General features: G+C 37.8%; 1 protein-coding gene across 1 annotated transcript in view; it reads left to right on the forward strand.

Moving 5' to 3' along the window:
- Nucleotides 1-207: 207 nt before the first annotated feature.
- KCNK2 (potassium two pore domain channel subfamily K member 2) overlaps nt 208-22,176 on the forward strand; it is a 108,866-nt gene continuing 86,897 nt past the window's right edge. The window contains exon 1 of the mRNA XM_039336152.1: nt 208-337. Within this exon, the coding sequence (XP_039192086.1) occupies nt 304-337 (34 nt within the window). The 5' untranslated portion in view covers nt 208-303. The remainder of the gene's footprint in view (nt 338-22,176) is intronic.

The raw sequence follows: 22,176 nt of genomic DNA on the forward strand, positions 1-22,176 counted from the left end.
GGAGACTTGTCAGAGAAACCTCAGCAAGAAATATTTTGCATTTAAATCAGGCATAGTTTGTAAAGGGATATAAATCATCATTGAGATGTGATGGATTTCTTGTCATTAATGACTGATTGACTTGTGAGCGACAGCTTGATTATTTGGGGCAGGAAATAGAATCACAAACATTTGCATGCAGTTAAGAATGAAACATGCCAGGTGGACGAAATGGCTTCAAGTGAATCACTCTTTGGAGGAATGGGAAGAAAATATTGTATCCAAGGGAAGAATAAAGCACACTGATTTCTAAACTGATCACAAATGATGAACCTACAAGCCAGATATCACTTCCATTGTAAGTATTTTTGGCTATGATCAAAGTAAATTTCACAGCTGTTGTGTCATGTCAATTATTCAAATGGTTTGAATTCATCAGCTGAGATTTAGAATCAGATCAAATGGGTAAAATCCGTGTTGGTGAAACTAAATATTAGTTGTTCCAACTTTTAATCTTAATACTTTATCATGTTACTACTATTAAGATTTTCAGAGCATAAGAATAATGTGGAACTTCATACAGTTCAATCCTATATAATTAGTTTATTCAGAAATACTTTCTTCTGAAACCAGTGAGATTTATGTTTATTTTAACATTAAAAAAGTACATCTGTATATAGGTCGCTGCATACATAGATTTCAGTAGCTGAACAAGTTAAAACCTAATTTAAATATTAAACTGAAATGCATTATCTCTTTTACAATTTTATTTAGGAGTAAAATATTTGAACTCAGTGGGACTTACTTCTAAGTCGACAAGCATATGATAGGTGCTACATTCCAATGGATGTTGGATTTTAATCTTAGTTTCCTCTTAACCTTATCAGCTATGGAATACATTGAACCAATGTACTTTACAGCAATGTATGGGAGCCAATTCATACAAGCCTTTTCTTTGTCTTCCATCTACAATAAGCTTTTTCTTTTGTACATCATATATTATATTCTTTGTCCATATATTTGCAAAATATATTTGAAGTCCACTGCTTGATGTAAATTTCCAAAGAGATTAAAATTAAATTAGACTGATGGGCATCTACATATATCTCAAACATTGTTTCTTTTTAAAATGATGAAATAAAACTGGGTTATAAAATAATAGGAAGGCAAGCTACTCTTTTTTTTTGGCATTTTTCCATTGTCTGATTTATGTCTTCCTTGATTTTTTGGCAAATGCAGGAGAAAGGTATCAGAGGTATCCTGTCTTGTTATTCAACAATTTTGCTTATAATTGTGCTTATATTTAAACTGGAAATTGCACTGAAAAATGTCTTCATTGTTCGGGGACAGAATACTAATTAACAGATGTTTACCAAATCCAATACAATTTGCACTATCAATATCTATAGCTTATTGTACATGAATATATCCATGTTGATTACATTATGATCAAGCAATGAGCAAGATGAAGGAATAAATACATTGAAAATGATGGCATGGAATGAACAGCAGACAAGTGAGAACTGGAAGGTTTGACTCCATCAAAACAACCTGCTTTAAAAAAAATGACAACATTTTTTTCCCTTCCTTCCAGAATAGTTCAGGGTGATGGAACCGGATGCGTCATGGCAAAACCGGCAATGGGGAAAAAATCACAACATGTTGCGACACGTCATGTGATGTTGCGAGTTTGACACCCCTGGTCTAGAACAATCTTGAAGAATTGGGTGGGAAAGTTTTAAGCCAACCCATAACAATAATGATAAATACAAAAATTGAAAATCAAGTTGCTTAAAGAGAAATTCAGAAAAGCAAATTAAGTATTTTTAAATACCTCAGTGAACTTGCATATCCTCAGTTGTTTTCTGAAAAAAGATAACATGGGTATCAGTCAAATAGATCTGCTAGAGGGCTGCCCTCAAAGAGCTGCACAGAGATAAGCATAGTTCACATCATGAAAATAATTATTCTACGGCATTATTTTATCTACAGTGAGGAATAGCATGGAACATTTGGGTCTGCGCAATTCTAGCACTATTTCTTTTTTAAATTTATAGCAAATTGATGTTGGCAGAAGGCTGGAGATCCCCAAACTGTTGCCTATGAAGCCCTGTGATCTTCAAACCCTGGTCCCAGCTCTTTCTTTGAGATAGTGATTTGGTAGTTCCTGCAATAAAGCTCTATTGTCCAGGAATCTTCTCAAAAGTGATCCAACCCATAATTCTGCTGAGGATTCTCAAACCATCTGCTGCCTTTCTTATGATTAAAGGCAAAATGCAAAAGTGAAAATAATTTCTATAATGTCACCTCCTGGCTATGAAATGTAGAGTTAGAGTTACTACTCTACAAACTTTCATTGTGGAAAAAGATAAATTGCAGAGCTATTCAGGTCATGGTAATACCGTAGCTGGAAAAATTGAAGGCTAAAGTTAAACAGCCAATTCCATACCTTGGACAAAGAAATAAAAGACTTAGCAGCACAACCTAGCCAAACTGATTCAAAAGTCCAATATAAAGCCCTGGCTTAATATTTTATCTGTTGTAGTCTTGAAGCAGATGAATCTCTTGTTCAGATTTTTGCATTTCTTCAGCTTCTGGGAGATCAATCAGATGCTCCCGGGAATAATGAAAGTCCATTCTTTATCCAGCCTGTTTTCTTGAATTTCTAAGCTGACTTTTTTCCTCCAAGAGAGGTTTGTGATTCACAGATATCAAAACCTATAGTATGACATAAAATGGAATCCTAAAATATAACATTTTAGCCTATGTCATATATTCTGTAGTTATGTTGATTATTAAGAGTTCTTATCTAGCTCTATTCCAGACTTTCCATAAAAAATTGTGATGCTGGGTACAGGGCAGTTCATAAAATATTCATTCCTGGAACCAGGATCTGAAAACAGCCAGGCACAAAATAGTGGCAATGGTTATTGGATATTTCTATTTTCAGCTGGAGCAATCAGTACACCACTTGTGTAGATAAACTGTGGCTCCCTGAAACTTTATGAGCCTTCATAGTTTGCAACTGAAATTCTGCTTTTTTCAACCTTAGTGATTTACCAGGAAAACAACCAAAGATGTTTCTAAGGATGAAATTAGTGGATCTATAAATTGCATATTTGTGTTCTTCATTTCTGAGTTTTTATTTATTCTACTGTAAGCACATACTTGATCCTATCAGATATAGGGAAGAACTTAATTCTTCTACAGCTTCATAAGTGTCTGGAGGGAGTAATGTGGGACAAATTATGAAATGTATATATCATTATATCATGACATAAAACATGACATATACTCCTGTCATAAAAACATGACTTATATACCCCTGTCATGACTTATATACTCCTGAAATACAAGTATACAAGGGAAGGGTGCAGTTTGTGTTGTGACTTGTATGTGTGGCTGTGCCAATCTTTCATTTACCATTTCATTGTTTTAAACAAAAAGTAAAACAACCCTGTATATACATATGGTGTGCATGTACAATTTAAAAATAAAAGTGTGGAGTAAAGAATCAGCTTCACTCACTCCTTATGTTGGGATCTCAACCTAGAACAGTAAATAAAAACATCATGTATTCACTAGCTTAGCTTGAGTTCTAGACCCAGAAGTTCATATTAATGGGAGCTTTTAGCATAAATGGACAATTTCTTTCTGGTGCCCTGTTTATAGGATACACTGAATAATTAAAATGATTGTTTGTTGGTTTATTAAATTTTAGGGCTGAATAATTCACAAGGTGAGCTTCCAAAATATTGTTCATAAAACTATGTTCCTAATTTTATATTAACGTTAAAGAATGCATAGAGAAAAATTGGGGGAGATAAAAAGTTAGGGACTGACTACTGGAAAGAAGCCAAAAAAACCACTTCATGTGATTTGTTCTCATTTGTAATTAGATTAATTTTTCCCAGAAGCTCCTGGTGTGGGAACAGAAAATCACTTTAGGCTGTGACCTACCTATGAAGGATCTGGATACACCTGCATCTGAAATATTACATTTGAAGGAATACTGTCCTTTATAAAAATAAAATTACTCCACACATGAATAAATGATTACAAATATATGGATCCATATTCACCGATGATGAAAACTGTCAATGCATGAGCAATGCTATTGACCATAGTTATAAAGATTTGGGTCTGTGGATGAGGAAGAAAGAAAGAAGAAATCTTCTTTTTTCTGTTAAAATGGGTAGCATCCTCAAGATATTAAATACCAGCCTTTTCACAAATAACAGCCTTCTATTTTTATTCTAGGTAGCATAACCACAATATCATTAACAAATTCTTTATCTATCGTTCATTGCCAGAAAAGAGAGGAGAACAGTGAAACTGGTAAAATAATCAATCCAGGTTATATTGTCTTCTGATCCCTGAATAGTAGAGGAAAGATCAACCTACCAATATTGTTCTTTCAACTTCAAAAAGCCATGGTTCATGCCTTAGAGCTAGTTTCTCACCTTCAGAAGAACCATTCTACTTCTCTGCTATTGTTAGTTGCCTCCACTGGGAGTAAGTGCATCATCTCAATTATTTGGATGATGTGCTGTTTTGAATCACAAACGAGAAATTTTCTATGGCTAAAGGGTACGTCAGATACAGAAATTGTACCCAGAGATGTAAGCCTTTTTTTTCAGTAGGATAAGCTTGAGTTGTTTGATAACTGGACAAATACCTTCAATCTTAATTATTATTAGCTGGCACATAAATTCAGGTGTTTCACTTCCCTCTTAAATGTATTTATCTAATGGATTTCAAGGTCATCTAACTCCAAAAAGATTCTGGACAGCTTACTATTTTAAAAGCATACTTAATAAATAAGAAAGAAAAACATGAACTGCAACATGAATAAAAACTAAAAAAAATCATCAGGGGCTTCATAAACACTCCAGATCTTCGGAGACTTATAGAACATTTGAAGGACAGGAACCATGTGGTTCCCCAGAGGGGTGTTGTCCCAGAGGGCAAGTGGAATGACAGGTTGTCTACTGCAATAGGAAAAGCAAACACAAACAGAAAAAGAGAGGAAGAAAAAGACAAGGAGGAAAATGTTATGCTTTTTAAGATGAGATTAATTTGAACAGACTACCCCAGGTATCTAACGGATTCTACTGGGCTTCAGAGGGAGGTTGGGGTTCCTCCTGGGGTTCTGTTACATGGTTCAACCAAAGCCATACTCTCTGACTGCTTTGAATATGAGGAGAACAATTGCCTTAGACTGAATATGCAGAGTCCTTGTGTGTGTGGGGGGGGGGGAGGTCCTAAAGGGTCCCCTAGTTTTCAGAGGAATTCTGGATGCTGAAGCAGCATGACAGGTGCCTAGACTGTTACTGGAAGAAAAGAGTGAATTCAGCTGAGTAGGAGTAACAGCCTTAGGGATTGTCTCATAGCAATAAAAGTGGGGAAATGTTATTTTTTCATCTGTATCACATCTGGGGACAGTTGGCTAGTGGCTTTAGTTAGTGTAATTTAGTCTTTCATGGGTAAGAGACATTAGGGAAACACTTAGTTGCCTATTTTAGGTATCTGTTGGATAAACCCTTTTGAATTCAATGATCAGATTGCCTGAAACATGACCTTACCTGGTAATCTGGGGAGAATTTGGCCTTCCTAGTCTTGGTAGGGATTTAGTCCAAAGTCCCTGCTGTGTAGGGTGCCGTGGGTTTTCTCCTCTTCCCTGATCCTATTCACCATTTATATTAAGCCATTGAGTGCGGTAATCCATGGACATGGGGCAGGGTATCATCGGTATGCTGATAATACCAGCTGTATATTTTTGCATTGCGTTGACTAAGTGATGCTGCTGATGTTCTTTCCCATTGTCCAAAGCCTGTAGGGCATGATGATTAGCCTGCCTAACTCAAGATCATGAAGATATGTAACATTCCTGCCTTCTATTTTCCCCACAACAACAACAACTCTGTGAAGTGGGTTGGGTTGAAAAAAATGACTGGTCCAAAGTCACCCAGGATGCTCTTGTTCTCACAGTCTTTTGGTTCCTAGGTCAGAACCTTAACTACTTCATCATACTTCATCATTCTCAATCTGTAGCTGGAGGAAAAGAGGCTTTGGCACAACCTTAGCAAAGAGATGCATTTTGCACTATGATGTCACATCGCTTGCTTTTCATTTATTTGTCTATCCTATATGCGACAGCCCTATCCCCAGATATCCAAGAAACTCTGTGTAGGGAACAGAATAAAATATGAAACATGACATTCCACTAAAACAAAAAAAGAAATCAAATCATGTCCCAAATCATAATAAAAAAGTCATTTCCCACTTACCCCATGTGCATATGCCTGTATCTTTTCCTTTTTCTCTGCCAATATATAGGGAACAATAGAAAATTAGATATCTCTCGTCCTGTGATCCTGATACTATATTCCAAACTGTTGGAAACTTTCACCCCAGCAGCTTCATGTTAAATAGGAGTAGAGAAAGACAGAGTCACGAGACACTTCACAATTCAGGATTGTGTGCTAGACTTCTGAAATCTGACTGATATTGATTGAAATTATCTCCAGGAAAAGGAGGAGAACGGATACAATATAGTATCACCCAACCTCAACTCAAGAGCTGGTTCAGAAGAATGACACAATCAATTCTGAGTAGAATTTGCAGTATATTCAGTGATTCCAGAGAAGTTAAGGCAACTTACAAGTTCTCCTCTTGTAGTTCCCTGCCTTATTTCATTTGGCAGGAGCAGCTAGAAAACAGAAGGATCTGGGAACTCCATGAAGAAAGAGGAATTCTTTGAGATATTCTTTTCTCAAGAACCAGGATACACCACCCTAACCATAACACAACCTTAAGGTCCAACATTCATTTTTTATTGAAATACTTTTTGGGAAAAGCTTGTTTCCTTTTTCCTGTCAAGATGATTTATTCGAATTTGAGTCTGACATAGATGGTAAAACTTTTGCTTAACTTTTGATAAGCATTTAAAAAATATTTTGTAGAATTCTTTATTTTTATTTGGAGCATAAATAGAGGTCTCCTGCTTTGTCTTTATTGGTCAGTCTTTATTGATTTCACTATTTCTGAAAAAGATAATTTAACATACTGTAAGATTTGTGAATGCTGAAGCTTCTCTGTGCTGTATTTTTAATTTTTCATAATAGTTTTCTTATCTTATAGTTAGACCACTTGCTATAAGCTACATGACCAAAATACTTAAAAGTGTAGGTTAAATCACAAGTGTTAATAGAACAAACCCATTATAATGTCATTTAAATAAATAGCAGTTGTAGTAATACATGGTAGCCAAGAAGACAATTTACCAAGTGTCTCTTTTTAATATTGCTGTGTAATTTCTGCTTTGTTTTAATTTACAGGCTCTAGCATTAAGCAACTTTAGGAATAAAAGGGATAATTTATTTTAACTATCACACTTGCTTGGCAATAGTTGTTCCAATGAAGACTTATAAATTGTGTCATGTCTAGCCAGTATATTATATAATTCTAATGTGTTGTTTGGGTATCTAGCAGATATGGAAGGATAGGTGGCCAATTGTGTTGCACAAACTGTTACTTATCCTAGTTATGTCCACCCTTAGCTCATGATCCTTGTCTGTATGAAACACAATTATTCTAGATACTGGTGGGGCTGATTCTGAGTGGCAGCTCCTCTGATAGGTATCCTTCAAGGAGAATTAAATGTAAGTGATGTAGAAAGAGAGTTGCTTCTTGAATAATTAAATGCCCATAGAACCCTGGTGGCGAACCTATGGCACATGTGTCAGACTGGGCACGCAGAGCCCTTTCTGTCGGCACACACACCAGAGGGATGCTCCCCTCCTCCTCTCCACATGCGTCTCACTAGTGAGAACTGGGGAGGGCAGGGAAACCGAATCCATCAGCGCTCTCATGGGAATAGCTGCAAGAGCTGGGCATGGAGAGGAGAACCTATAAAAGGAGCAGGTTTGGTGGGAGTGCAGTGAAAGCACGAGTGAGCAAGCAGACGGCCTTTGGAAGAGATGGTGGGCATGAGTTTGGAGAAGACAAGTAGGATGTGGCATCCATTTCACTTTGTAGAAGGCTAGCGGGGGAAGGAGAACATGTAAGTTTGTATTTGGGAGAAAGGGAGAGAGAGAGAGAGAGAGAGAGAGGGAGGGAGGGAGGGAGGGAGGGAGGAAGAAAGGAAGGAAGGAAGGAAGAAAGGAAGGAAGGAAGGCTGGGCCCACCAGCGCCTCTGGGCAGATGTGCGGCCAGGCCTGCACACATCCTCAGGTGGAGGAGCTGGGCAGCCGCAGCTCTTGCTCCTGTCCAGCCTCCATCCACCCAAGTCCCGAGCTTAGCACACCCAGCTGGCCAGCAATAGGCTGGAGAGCACCGGATGGTGGCAGCTGCCCCGGGACAAGCGGTAGGAGGGGTGGGTGCTCCTGATGTCCACGGGGAGAGAAGCAGTGAGGAGGCTCCATGCCCAGTCCAGTCCAGCCCCGGAAGGGCACAGCAAGTGAGGCAGCAGCCCCATGCGAGTCCCTGTGCGTGAGCGCCCCACCGCTGTGGCATCTGCAGCAGAAGAGCGCAGGTGGGCAGCGGAAGGCACAAGGAACCCTGATCCCAGCACAGCCCCTCCCCACTCTCCCCCCCTTGGAAGAGCTGTGGGGCTCAGGAGCCTCCCCCCACCCCTGGTCCCTAGGGCATGATGGCCATCTTTTTCCCCAAAGGAAGGAGATGAGCCACCTTGATAGCAGCTTGGTTGTTTTCCTGCAGATGTTTCATTACCAAAACTAGGCAACGTCATCAATGCACCTAATATGGGTAAATAAATGTTTGCAAGAAAAAAAATCAAGCTCAGGGAGCACCAAGGACCCTTCACTTCTTATGTGGATTCACTATTAACTTTGAATGCATACTTTTTATAAACCCATTTTTAACTGATCTTTTATGAGTGCAAAATTATTTCAACTAATATTAATATTAAAAATTAATAGCATTTTACTTTATTATAAGGATTGCCTTCTTGTAATTAATTTGTAATTATTTTTGGTAATTTGCTCCAGCCTATTTTACAGTAATTTGTTCTTTTTATGTTGCTTTTTGTAAGGCAACCAGAGCTGGTTGCCATCAGTGGCACTGAAATGAAATGAATTATTTTCTTTTAAAAAAATTATAAACCCATTAATTGGAAAATAAGTCTAAAAGGTGTTGTCCTGTTTGACTATACATTTCCAATGCAAAACAAATATTAAATGGGGATATATATATATATAATTCCAACACACACACACACACACACATACACATACACACACACAATATATATATATATATATATATATATATATATATATATATATGTATGTATATATATGTATATATATATATATATATATATATATATATATATATATATATATATATATATATATTCAATGATGCAATCTTCAATCTCCAGGAAGCGTATAATCCAGTTATTTATCGTTAAAACAATATTTAAAACAATAAAAACAGTTATGTACAAGGTTAAAACATGTTAGCTTTCGCTGGTCCTCTGCCAGCGTCCACAAAGTGGGGTTTAGGGGGTGGGAAAGTTCTTTTTATCCCCTTGCTGATCCAACTGCCTGCTCATTGCCCACGTGATGGGGCCCCTCTTCCTGATTGCCTGTAACTGCCTTAACTGTTCCGCCCTCTCTTTCCTGCACTTTGCATTTTTCTGCTCTGTAATCCTTGTACCGCCTCCTCCTCTCTGTGCTGTTATTACCAACACACTCTCAAATCCCTCCTCTCTACTCAATGCAAGGCACCCCCTCCGATTCGGCACCACACACGTCCTGCCACGGAGTTCCTCATTCGATTTTAAGGAGGCAGAAGCCATTGCCCAGGACGCCTCCAAGGGAGGACGCCTACTAAAGGAGGCCTGGTTTTCCAACATAGACTCCATCAATCGATGTGTAGAATTGCCCCCAGCGTATCAGGCACTAAGAGTACATGAAGAGCATGTTAAGAGGTGGATGCCAATTGTCAGAGGCAAAATCAGGACTGGGGGGGGGGATATTCACTACATGGCCAAGCATAGGGAGGATCCCAAAGACATGGTAAAGGTAGGGACAGATGAGGAAGCATTAGAGTCACAGATAGGTAAGGGTATTAAGGAGGGAGGAGGTGGGTATGATGAGGGACTGCAAGGAGGAGAGGACCAGGGAAGAGTCTTGGGAGTAGCAGATCTGACCGTACGACCCAGAACATGGGGGAAAGGAATGCCCGACCCCATGGGACTGATCAAAAGGGAAGGGGAGGGAGAAAAGAATAGAAGAAAAAAAGATGAGGCACGTAGGAATGGGGGCATATCCATGGGGGGAGGAAGGACGTCTGAGAGGGGAAGACTGGTAAGAATGGAGGATGATAGTCAGGAACAGCAGGCAGAGCAGCGGATTAAAGGGGGGGGGAGGAAACGAGAAGGTAGGACTGACAGGAATGGAGAAGGGCAGGCAAGAACAACATGCAGGATGGCAGACTGGGGGGGGGGGAAGGAAAACTTGGGAAGGAAAGTCCAACAAGAACGGATGTCGGTATGTGGGAACAGCATGTAGGACAGCAGGTTAAGGGAGGAGGAATATTATTTATTTATTTATTTATGAGACTTATATACCACTTTAAGTGCAAGCACTCTCTAAGCGGTGTACACCAGTAAGCAATGTATATATATATTTACATTGCCCCCAACAATCTGGGTCCTCATTTTACCTACCCCGGAAGGATGGAAGGCTGAGTCAACCTTGAGCCGGTGAGATTTGAACCGCTGACCTGCTGAACACAGTCAGCTAAAGTGGCCTGCAGTACTGCACTCTAACTGCTGCGCCACCTCGGCTCATTAGAGAAGAGAAGATGGACAGAAATGGATGAACAGCAGGCGGGTCAGTAGATTGGGGGGGGATATTGGAGAAGGGAAGATGGGTAGTAATGGAGGAAGGTAAGCAGGAAAAGCAGGTAGAGCAGCGGACTAGGAGGGGAAGGATATTGAGGAGGAGAACATCGACAGGAATGGCTGATGGAAGGCAGGAGCGATATGTAAATCAACAGGTTAGAGGGTTAGAGAAGGGGGGATTGACAGGAATGGATGATGTAGGGCAGGACTGGCAGGTTAGAGATAGAGGAGAATTGGAGGAAGAAGGATTGATGGGAATGAAGGATGGAAAGCAGGAATGGCAGGCAGATCGGCAGTCGGGGGGTAGAAATATTGGGGAAGGAAAGAGGGACAGGAATGGACCATGTAAGACATGAACAGCAGGGAGATCGGCAGACCGAGGGGGGAGACAAATTACTGGAGAGAGGATGATTGATAGGAAAGCATGATGGGAAACAGGAACAGCAGGTAGACCAGCAGAACAAGAGGAGAGAAAATCTGGAGAAGGGAAGAGCGATAGGAGGGGATGATGGCAGGCAGGAATGGTATACAAGTAGGCAGGTCAGGGAAGGGGAAAAATTGGAGAAGGGAGGGATGACAGGAATGGATGACAGAAGGCAGAAAGGGTGCATGGATTGGCAGGTCAGGAGAGGAGTGGGGTTGGAGGAGGGAGATGGGATAGGAACTGACAATGGAACACAAAAATGGCAGGCAGACCAGCAGTCTAACAGGGAGAATAAAAAGGAGGAACTCCGTGGCAGGACTCGTGTGGTGCCGAATCGGAGGGGGTGCCTTGCATTTAGTAGAGAGGAGGGATTGGAGAGTGTGTTGGTAATAACAGCGCAGAGAGGAGGAGGCGGTACAAGGATGACAGAGCAGAAAAATGCAAAGTTGGAGTGCAGGAAAGAGAGGGCGGAACAGTTAAGGCAGTTACAGGCAATCAGGAAGAGGGGCCCCGTCACGCGGGCAATGAGCAAGCAGTTGGATCAGCAAGGGGATAAAAAGAACTTTCCCACCCCCTAAGCCCCACTCTGAGGATGCTGGCAGAGGACCAGTGAAAGCTAAGTTGTTTTAACCTTGTATATAACTGTTTTTATTGTTTTAAATATTGTTTTAACAATAAATAACTGGATTATACTCTTCCCAGAGATCGAAGATTGCATCATTGAATAAATATGCCCGGGATTCGTATTTTTACAACCATTAAGGATACACACACACACACACACACACACACACACACACACACACATATACATACACTTAGAGGAGCTTTATTATTCATATTAAAATAATCTCTTATATCACAGAATTCATGCCATTCTAATAATCATTTGAGCCACATTTTTGGAGCAGTCAACCATCCACACTATAAATGAAGCTGTGATTACATGGTTATGGCCACCATCTTGGCAAATTTCATTCCTCTCATTGGCACTTCTGATCCCTTTCCAGAACAAATAGAGATGGGGCCACAAGAAGGGGTTAGCTACAAAGAAGATTCACCCTTGGGAACGATGATGATGACACTCCTTGGGATTTTACTGGATGGCTAGCTTTCATTTGGAAAAAGCTGTGTCAAAGATGCCAGATTCTGAGCCATACAGTTTTTACAGCAACAATTAACATCTTGAATTATATCTGGAAGTCTACTGCCAACCAGCCATGCTGAGTGGACCCAGTTGCTCTTTGGGGATCTGCATTTGGGATCATTTACAGCTTCTACTTGAAAGGAATTATAGAATCCAATCACAAAGTAACAAATGGATGGTTTTGGTTATAGTGAAGCACATACAGTTTTAATAGTGGTGGCACAGTGGTTAGAATGCAGTACTGCAGGCTAATTCTGCTGACTGCCAGCAGTTTGGCAGTTCGATTCCCATTGGCTCAAGGTTGACTCAGCCTTCCATCCTTCTGAGGATGGAGGCAATATGCTGACTCTGTAGACCACTTAGAGAGGACTGTAAAGCACTGTGTAGTGGAATGTAAGTCTAAGTACTATTGCTAATAATGGAAATTATAATTTTCGTTTATTGTATATTTTATGAAGGTCATATATGTAATCCTTGAATTTTGCAAAAATTGAATTGTTACACAGAATGGAGAGAGAGCCACTTGGATGTAATGCTTAAGGCACCATGCTACAAACTGGGAGACCAGAAGATCGAGTGCTGTTTAGCAGTGCTATGCTGGAACCAGCTCATACTTACTGTCAAGTATATATGGATTGTGTTTTCTGCATTTTTCTTTTAGCTTATAGATCCTTCCATGTACATTTTATTATATCAATCTTCCTATTCAGATTATCATCAGATCTATTCAGCTCTGGCATAAACTTATTATGATAATGATGTTGTATTTAATAATATAATATTCTCCTGAAACCAGTTTTTGGAATTAGTTTCCCTTTTTGTTTTTTTAATTAAATACAGCCCGTTTTAATTAAACATAGTTCATTTCACAGTCTACCCAAATGTGTGTTTCCTATAAATCATTGTAATGCAGATTGCATTCCTAGTTTATCTGGGATGGTATCCTCTAACCTAATTAGTGATTTCAGGTCTCCAAGTATGGGACAATGAGGCTGGTCTTGGAAAGGATGATCCAGGTCCAGCTATTTCTTTCCAGGTGCCATGAAAAAAACATTATTAAAGTTACTAAAAAAAGTTTTTTTTAACTTTGATGTCAGCATTCCTACATTGAAGGTGGGGAATGAAATGCATTAACTGTAGTCACATTAATTCAATCATTAAAACCAGTTTTCTGAGTTCTTACCAAGCACTGAATTATAGATGCACCAAACAGGTTGGTTAACAAAAAACAAAAACAAAACAAAACAAAACAAAACTAATAAAAAACTCTAACCAAAATTAAAACAAAATATGCCTAGCATGTTGTACCAATGAAGTCACTACCAGTAGCATTTTCTCTGACCTGGTTAATCATCATTGTGATATGAAGCCTACTGAAATGATGCATCAAGAAAACCTATGGGTTTATACAACCATGTACTTCCCATTGACACATTCAAACCATCAAGAAATCTACATCAGCCAAGAGCTGGGTACAATTAAAAAGGAAAGATCCAAAGTAGGAAAAAATGAGATAAAGAAAGTAGGCTTCTAATCTACTTGTTGGTCCAAAATGGCTTGAGAAAAGATATTGTACAATATTTATTTACCTTAGATTTCCATTTTTACCCATCACTCTTTTTCTGTGGTAGAATATAACATGAACATGATTTCCAACAATTTAAATGCAAACATACATATTAAAAGATCAAATGTCATTAACCATTTCAAGCTGAGCTTCCTACAATTAGTGTGATTTAAGTAAGTTTATAACTCCAACTGTAAACGAATTGCAATGAGTTGTGATTGTGTTAAATGTTGCCTTTAAATCACTTGGTTCATATAAAGAAGGGCATAGGAAAGTTTTTCTTATTGGCACTGTTTTCTCCTTAATGCAAAATCATCATTAGATGCAATCCTATGGCTTTTAATTTCAGCTCATCTAAGATCAATTAATCTAAATTTCTAAATTTCTAAAATCAGGACCATTAATTGCATTTCATGTGCAACTAGATTTATGAAAATACAGCTGGTGATCTGAGAATCCTACAATAAGCCTTGCAAGCAGGTAAAGGAGTTTATACCTTGACAGTATTAACAATTGCAATAAATGGACTTCCGGGTTAGACATTGTGGTGTAACGGGCGCAGAAAAATAGGGCTCCATTTTCCATGTCTGATTTCACTCTGCTGGGGACCTAGAAAGGGTCTAAAGTTGCTCCAGATAGGCAACAAAAAAGAAGGGGACCCTCATCAATTGTGGAGGGGTGGCAGCCCTTCTGTTTGATCCGAGGAAGCCTTTCAAACTAGCGGAAAAAAGATTGGCCACATTTACGTGCCCGGCCAGAAGCCACTGACAACCCAAGATAAGCACTAACTAGCAACTTCTGAATAACACAGATGGAACTGGTGAGAACAATCCTCTCTTTATAACTTTAAAACCTTTTCCTGGAAAAAAGAACTCCCAAAGCAAAGGATCTCCAGCTGATAGAGAGAAGGAGAATTTCCACCCTGTTCTCTCAAGAAAAGAGAAGTGGCGAATAACTTTCTTCGGGGAGAAATTAGAGAAAACTACAAGATTAATTTGGATTTAATATAGACACATAGCTTTGACAAATTTGGGGTCTAAAAGTATTTTTAAGACTTTATATTCAAAAAGATATTTGGAAAGTTGATGAAATAGACTGCAGCTGAGAAAAGGAAAAAAAAACTCCTTGGGCTGTTTTATCTGTATGAAGGAGACATTCTAAATTGGATGGCCTGGATTACACATATTGACTGATTTATAGTTTCAAGAATTATCAAGAAATATTAAGAAACTGTGGGAAAATTGTTTCTGGACTATTTCTCTTTGGAAGAAACATGGATAATCAACAAGAAACAATTGTTTTAAATTATGAGGAGACTAAAATAATTTAAAAAAATAAATGAGCAACTCTCCAAATTAAACTTGCAAGCAAAAAAAATTCAGAAAATGACCATAAAGTATGAACTAGAAACTGAGAAACCAGACAAAAAAATAGAGGAAACTGACATAAAGATAGAGGATTCGAAAGAAGAAACCAATAGACAGGTGGAAATAAATAAAAATTTGGACGACCCAGATATAACACTGGAAATGGGAAAGATATTTTACTTTTCAAGACTTCAGATCATGTTTGAAGACAAGGAAGAAGAATTGATAGAATGGATGACAGAGCTCTTCGGGAAAAATGCTGAAAATTGGGGAACAAGAAACTAAAAGAGAAACTGAAGGAGAAAGAAAATGGAGGCTGTTTAACGAATATAAATGGATTAAGCATTTTTACAAAAGCACTTTAATTAAATTGCCTCAGGTTTATTTATGACAGAAGAAAATTGCCTTTGGAAGAATTTATCTCTCCATTTGATATAACAGGGTACTCTTGTTTTTATTAAAAAATATTAAAATAAAATGAAAACAGGAAAATATTGGTTCTATATTTCAAACAAAATATTTACATTAGGTTCTTCCTCTTCACATCTTCATATGCTTTCAAAATGGTCCTAGGTACAGTTTTAAGATGGCTGTTGCTAGCACATTATATTCATTTAAGATTACCCTGCCATTGCTGAAATGATATAAAGCCTGTCTGTATTATTGCCATTTTGGCACCACAATTGTCAGATAACTGTAGAAGACACTATAAATTGCTAGTGTAGGAATGGCCTAATTTTATGATAGTAATGTGCAGGGAATGCAGCATTTGATTCAGAGTACTTTGAAAAATATGCTGGTGCAATTTGAATACATCATTTCAGTTTAGAGCAGGATTGATGGCCTTCATAGCTTTTTGTAGAAAAACATTTTTTCAGTTAAATGAGTTTAAGTTTGAAGAATATTAGAAACTTCTAGGACTAATGTTATAGAATGAAAACTACCAGTCACAAAGAAAATAATTTTTATTTTAGACAAAAATTCCTGCAACTTTTCTTTTTGTTTCTTTCTTTAGGGCTAGAGTTAAAGGACATTTACTAAGAAGCATTACTTAGACAAATAGTTAAGCAAATATTTTAAATTTAAAAACGGCAAAAGTTTGCTTATGGAAAGTGCTTTAAGTGAAACCCCTAAACTCTTCCAGTGATCTGCTTTGGCCATTTGGAATGTCCATTGGGACATTATTTACGTATTTAATATCAAATCAGACACTTCTGCATGATAAAATGTTGGAAGCAGAGGTATGCTATTTTGATGCTACCTGTACCTCTTTCCTATATGTGTATGATAACACAATGCTGGTTTCATAATTTGGGACATTCTCCTCTGCATAGATGTCTCTGAATCAAATATTTTTTTCCTTATTTCCTTGAAACATGAATGACAGCTGACAGAACTAAAAACTAGGAAATGTTTCAGAAGATGACATGGATCAGATGAAGAATGCAACATTTGAAAGGCTCTAAATCATCTTTATACTCAGAAAATTAGAAGTTTCAGACTTACAATATCAAATGGGCATCATATACTCTTTTCATAACTTTTTGATATTTTCAGGGTTATGCATTGTTATCGTGTCATAAGTAGCAAAGAATTTGTGTGAGAAACTAGAAAGATATTTGGAACTTCTTCTTTTTTTGGTCTGAAACATTTTGCTCCTTATTCAAGTATCTTCTTCAGTCCGAGCAAGTTGGTTAGGGCACCCCCTATACGTCCCCCAGGGTGGTTTCATTTCTTACCTAATCTGAATAGGCTCCTTAGGTGAGTAGGCAGATAGTCGTTAAGAGTCACTGTTCCTAAATCTTTTCTTCTAGATGGGTAGTTAAGTGTTCTCCTAGGTCAGGGGTAGGCAACCTTGGCTCTTTTTATGACTCGTGGACTTCAGTTCCCAGAATTCCTGAGCCAGCCACGCTGGCTCAGGAATTCTGGGAGTTGAGGTCCACGAGTCATAAAAGAGCCAAGGTTGCCTACCCCTGCAGTGAAGCTGTGAAATGATCTTTATTTTCTTGCAAGAGCAGCATAAAAAAGTTGTGTCTGAGGCCTCCATCTATATTGAGGGAAAGACTTTCCACTTTGGACTAAATTCACTAGAAAGATACTTTGCAGTCTCAGTCTTTGTTGCCCTGACTTTCTTTTTATGTGGTATGTTTTGTCACTGTTTAAAATGCACGCTTAATAAAGTTTTGAACTAATCCAGAACTCAGACTTCAGAAGTAATCTGTAAATTGGAATGCAAAATGATTACACACTATTGTGGTATTGGTATCAAAAATATGAAATGGTCTGGTTTCTGAAAGAGATTGTAAAACAATAAAATATTCTCAAAGAAAATTTGGCATAGCAATACAATTAGTTATTATTGTTAGACCTCAATAAGATGTTGCCCTTTTACAGATTAAAGATATCTACTTCTAACCATGTCACTGTGTAATAGAAGAGAAAGAAACAAGAGTACCCAGTGTGGTGATAAGCAAAAGTCTTAGAAACACAACAGAAATAACCTTTTTGCATGTAAAACTTTTCTCATCAGAAAACTGTTTTGCTGGTATTAGAAATCAGTTGTACTGGGGTCCTCCAAACATTTTATTATACATGATGTTGTACTTGCTAATCAATGACAGAGAATCAGAAGGAAACTGTTATCAATTGCTAACTCCTCTTCATTGCAAAAAATCCAAATTAAAATATCCGCAACTAAGATCTATCCAGTCTGTTTAACACATATCCAGTCCACCATCTCTCTGCATAGTTGATTCCACTCTTAAACTATATTATCAAGATTTCTTGATATTCATCCAACTTCCTGAAGCTTAATATCTTATTACATCTTCCCCATTTTGGTAAATCAAAAAACATGTAACCAGATCTAATTACTTTTCACTAAATTAATTTCTCTTCTATTAATTGCTATTTGAATATGGACCAAGATTTTTTTTTTGTTCCATTGTTCTTGTAAAGTATCAGTGTACAAATGCTATGGATAAGAAATAAAAAGACAATTTTGAGCTACTGGATGAAACTCCTACTACAGATTTGAAAGGTATGGAATGCATGTATTTAATATAAAATCTTACATGAGATGTAATAGAAGCAAGAAACTAAAGACATCTTTGAGTCGAATATCAGTTTTGGTAACTCAGTGGATACAGTTTACATGGCAATAAAAAAATGGCATATTGTCTTTTTTGTAGATTCCTCCTCACTACTTTTTCCTGTCAAGACTGTAGTCGTGGGATTTCCTAGTAGTGACTTAGTGCTACTAAGAAGTTAGTTCCAAATCCAGATGAGATAGGCCACCTCCTGCCAACTTCTGATATGTTCAAAGAAAAAAATAAATGCAAAGAAAATAATAGAATTAAAAGGCAATGAAAACATAGTTTAACCACTTTTGCAACACTTTTATTCTGCATCCCTGAAACCTTAGGAGCAGATGAGTATGTGTGAGTAAGGGCTAAGAAGAGGTCGGCAAACTTAGCTAAAGACTTAGCTAGGCAAAATGCCAACCCATCCAGACCTGCTTCAAAACCCTGACTCCTGCATGTCTTCCTTGCTGATTGATGGTCTTCTAATTGGAGCAGCAGGAAACCCAGAGTTAAGAACCAATCACCTTGTCTGTAATGACTAGCTAATCACAAATCAGGTCAGCACAACTTGGCAGTGACTTGGGACAAATGCTGCAGGTGAAGGATAAGGTTAGCAATGGGTTACACATATTTTATGCCAATTTTGTTTTGCGCCAACACAGCAAAGAGGATAGCACTTTAATTCAGTAGTGAGAAATATTTCTTTGAGACGAATTCTTAATTTCACGTTTTATTGAGTATATGTGACAGCTCACATTATTCTTCTTTCTGAAAAATCTCCCCTCCCTGCATGTGTAAATAGTACAGAAACTTTTCTAAAAGTGAGATTGTTACAGTTACTTTGCCTCCTAAATGTGGAACTTTTTCCACATAAGTGTAGAAGGAATTGTAGGTCAAGAAACTTTCTGCCCTTTGGGAGGAACAAATAGTGTTCCTGTTTGTATATCAAACATTGCAGGAAAAAAAGAGAATGGCATTTTATGTATGAAATTTTCCAGGCTCTGACGGAAAAGAATTAGGTCAAGTAAATATGTTGCTATGCCTTTTTTACTGTAATCTAGAAGCTTTGTTTCAAGTTTTGCAGATGCTTTTAACAATCAGGAGAATTTCAGCCAAAATCTACAGCCAACATATGGCTGCTCTCCTAAAACAACTCTAGATTATTGGCACAAATAAAAATAGTCTAAGGTCTAATGTCAAGAAAAGCATAGATATATTTATTTCATTTATGCATACTTTCTCTATGAAGTGGACTCATGAAATTAAATCCATTGATTTCAGTTGATCTGAGGACTGAAATTCAGTAAACCTTTCACTAAGGGATGTATCCTGGGGTCAGAGTTGTTGCAATATAATTATTATCAAAACATTTTTAGAAGTTGGTTGAATGTTTACTTGTTGAGACCAGGACTTCTCCTGCTTCTGATAAGCCTAGTTTATAGGAATATCTTTTGGCACATGTTCATCTGGTAACTTCATTTCATAGCATTAGTTTAGGACTTCAACATATATTACTTCAAAGAATAATGGCTGACGTAACAATCTAATTACTGATTTACACCTTAAAGTAATTGGTTAATAAGGGCAAATATATAATATAGTATATTCATATAGCATTCTTAACAGTAACGTGGAAATAATTTGTCATTTCCTTTTTCTGGGATTTTTTACAATCTTCTGGTGGTTTCTTATCCACAAAATTAGTCTACTTCTGCTTAGGAATTTGGAAGAATTGGGAGAAAGAATCAGCCATGGTCAGCTAGGTATTGCCATTTGAGATTAGCTTTATTTAGGCTGATTTTTTTTTAATAGCTTTATCTGAGCTTTGGGATGCTCAGATGTTAATATTTAATTGTAATGTACTTTTTGAGTGTTACATTGTTTGCTCTGGGTTTCCTAAATTTTGCTAGCTTCATTAATATGTCAATGTATAAATGTTATCGTATACAAATAAATCAGAAATAAATAGCATGAACCATCATCACCTGCTACTATATTTTATAGACTTAAAACTGTATAATCACTTGAACCATTGAACACAACCATTATTTGGCAGCATGACTGAAATTAGGAGAAATAATATGTCTGCATATAACAGGCTGCAGTGCAAGGTAGTGGGGGGGGGAGGGATGGGAAAAGCAAACTATTGTGTAAGGAAAGCAAGTCTAAACTTAGCATCTTTCCTATGTGCTACTTTTATATGTATATGCAAGCATGACATTTACTTCAAATAAGAAACCATTTATAGTTTAAGCAAAAGGTTATACATTCTAAGGCAGTCTAAATCTACCACAGAGCCATTGGATAATGTTATTTCTTAACCATGTAGAAAAATAATACAATAGTTGAAACTAGCCAATATCACATATACCAATTTTCTTGGCACTGAAATAAAGAGATAACTAGGGTCAGCCCATAGTTACAGAAGAGCATGCATTTTCATTCATCTGTAAGTTAAATTAGCCAAATATCTTCTGTTTTGTACTTCCTGCCTTGGTATCAACTCTCTAAGTAAAGCAGACAGGAAATACAAGTGGATGAGTTAATTCTACTTTATTGTAAAACTATATCTTGCAAGTCTGAAGGCAGCAACTTTCCACTACCACTTTCAACCAGCTGAACAATCTTTGATTGCTTCCTAGTCAGCATTTTCCCCCCTCATACCCCAAACTCATTCACACATCCCATTACCCTTGCCTATAAATGAATAGGCAACTAACAGTGAAAGGTTCAAAGGAACTAATCCAAATGTCACATGTGGAAATGTTTCAGGCTCTTTCTCCAATTCTCATCAGTCTTTATTCATACTGTTTCAATTTTATCTCACATTGACATGTATCCGATTCAAATATTCAGCCTAGAAGAGAGATTGTTTCAGGGTCAGGGTCATTAAGGTGAAAAATGGCAATGCTAGTGTATATATTTTCTTCCCTTTTCTACTTTCCTCTGGCTTCATCCTCATGTCTACTGACAGGCATGATGATATCATCATGCAAATGACAATTACATATTTGCACTGACTTGCAAATAGCTAGGTCATTTCATTTTTGTGATGATGTCAACACCTCCACAGATATCCGTCCCACAACAGCTGAATGAACATGCTCCAGTCATCATTTCCTGTATCTTGTCCCCATCATGTATCCTTTGTCTTGTATCTGTATCTTTAAAGTCATATTGAGTTATTCCAGTTTTGAAGTATTGTTTTCCCTCTTCTCGTGACACATTTGTCATGCATTCTTTGATATTGCAGTAGATGAAGCTCCTGTTGAGTGCTTTTAGGGTTTGGTGGGATGTCATCTCCCATCTTGGAGACTGGAAATGATCCTCCATAACCACTTGGCTTAGGATGTAGGAAAGACTGGCACCTGGCTTCCACAAAGTCTGATCAGTACTTCCCAAAGGGCCCGATGGGTCTCAAACAGGTTCGTCTTTTGACAATGCTAAACCTATTTTTAAACTGTTTTATCTAGACTGAAGGTTGATTTAAACTAGGAAAGACTGCAGGTTCTGCCAACTTTGTTGCTGGTTTTGTCACCCTTGGATGAATTATTAGTTTTTGTTGCTTTAGGCAACAGGGCCATTTTTGTGGCCACACTTTTTTATGATTTTGTTCTGCATATTCCGTTCTGGCTTCATGGCTGGCCTTTGGCTATTTTCAGGCACAGTTGGCCACCAGGACAGAACTGGACTTGTAGCCAGCATTATTATTCTCTTAAGCACTACTAGTCAG

The sequence above is a fragment of the Crotalus tigris genome, unplaced genomic scaffold, assembly GCF_016545835.1.
Source record: "Crotalus tigris isolate CLP2741 ecotype Arizona unplaced genomic scaffold, ASM1654583v1 scf7180000017546.9332058, whole genome shotgun sequence".
Classification (NCBI taxonomy): Eukaryota; Metazoa; Chordata; class Lepidosauria; order Squamata; family Viperidae; genus Crotalus; species Crotalus tigris.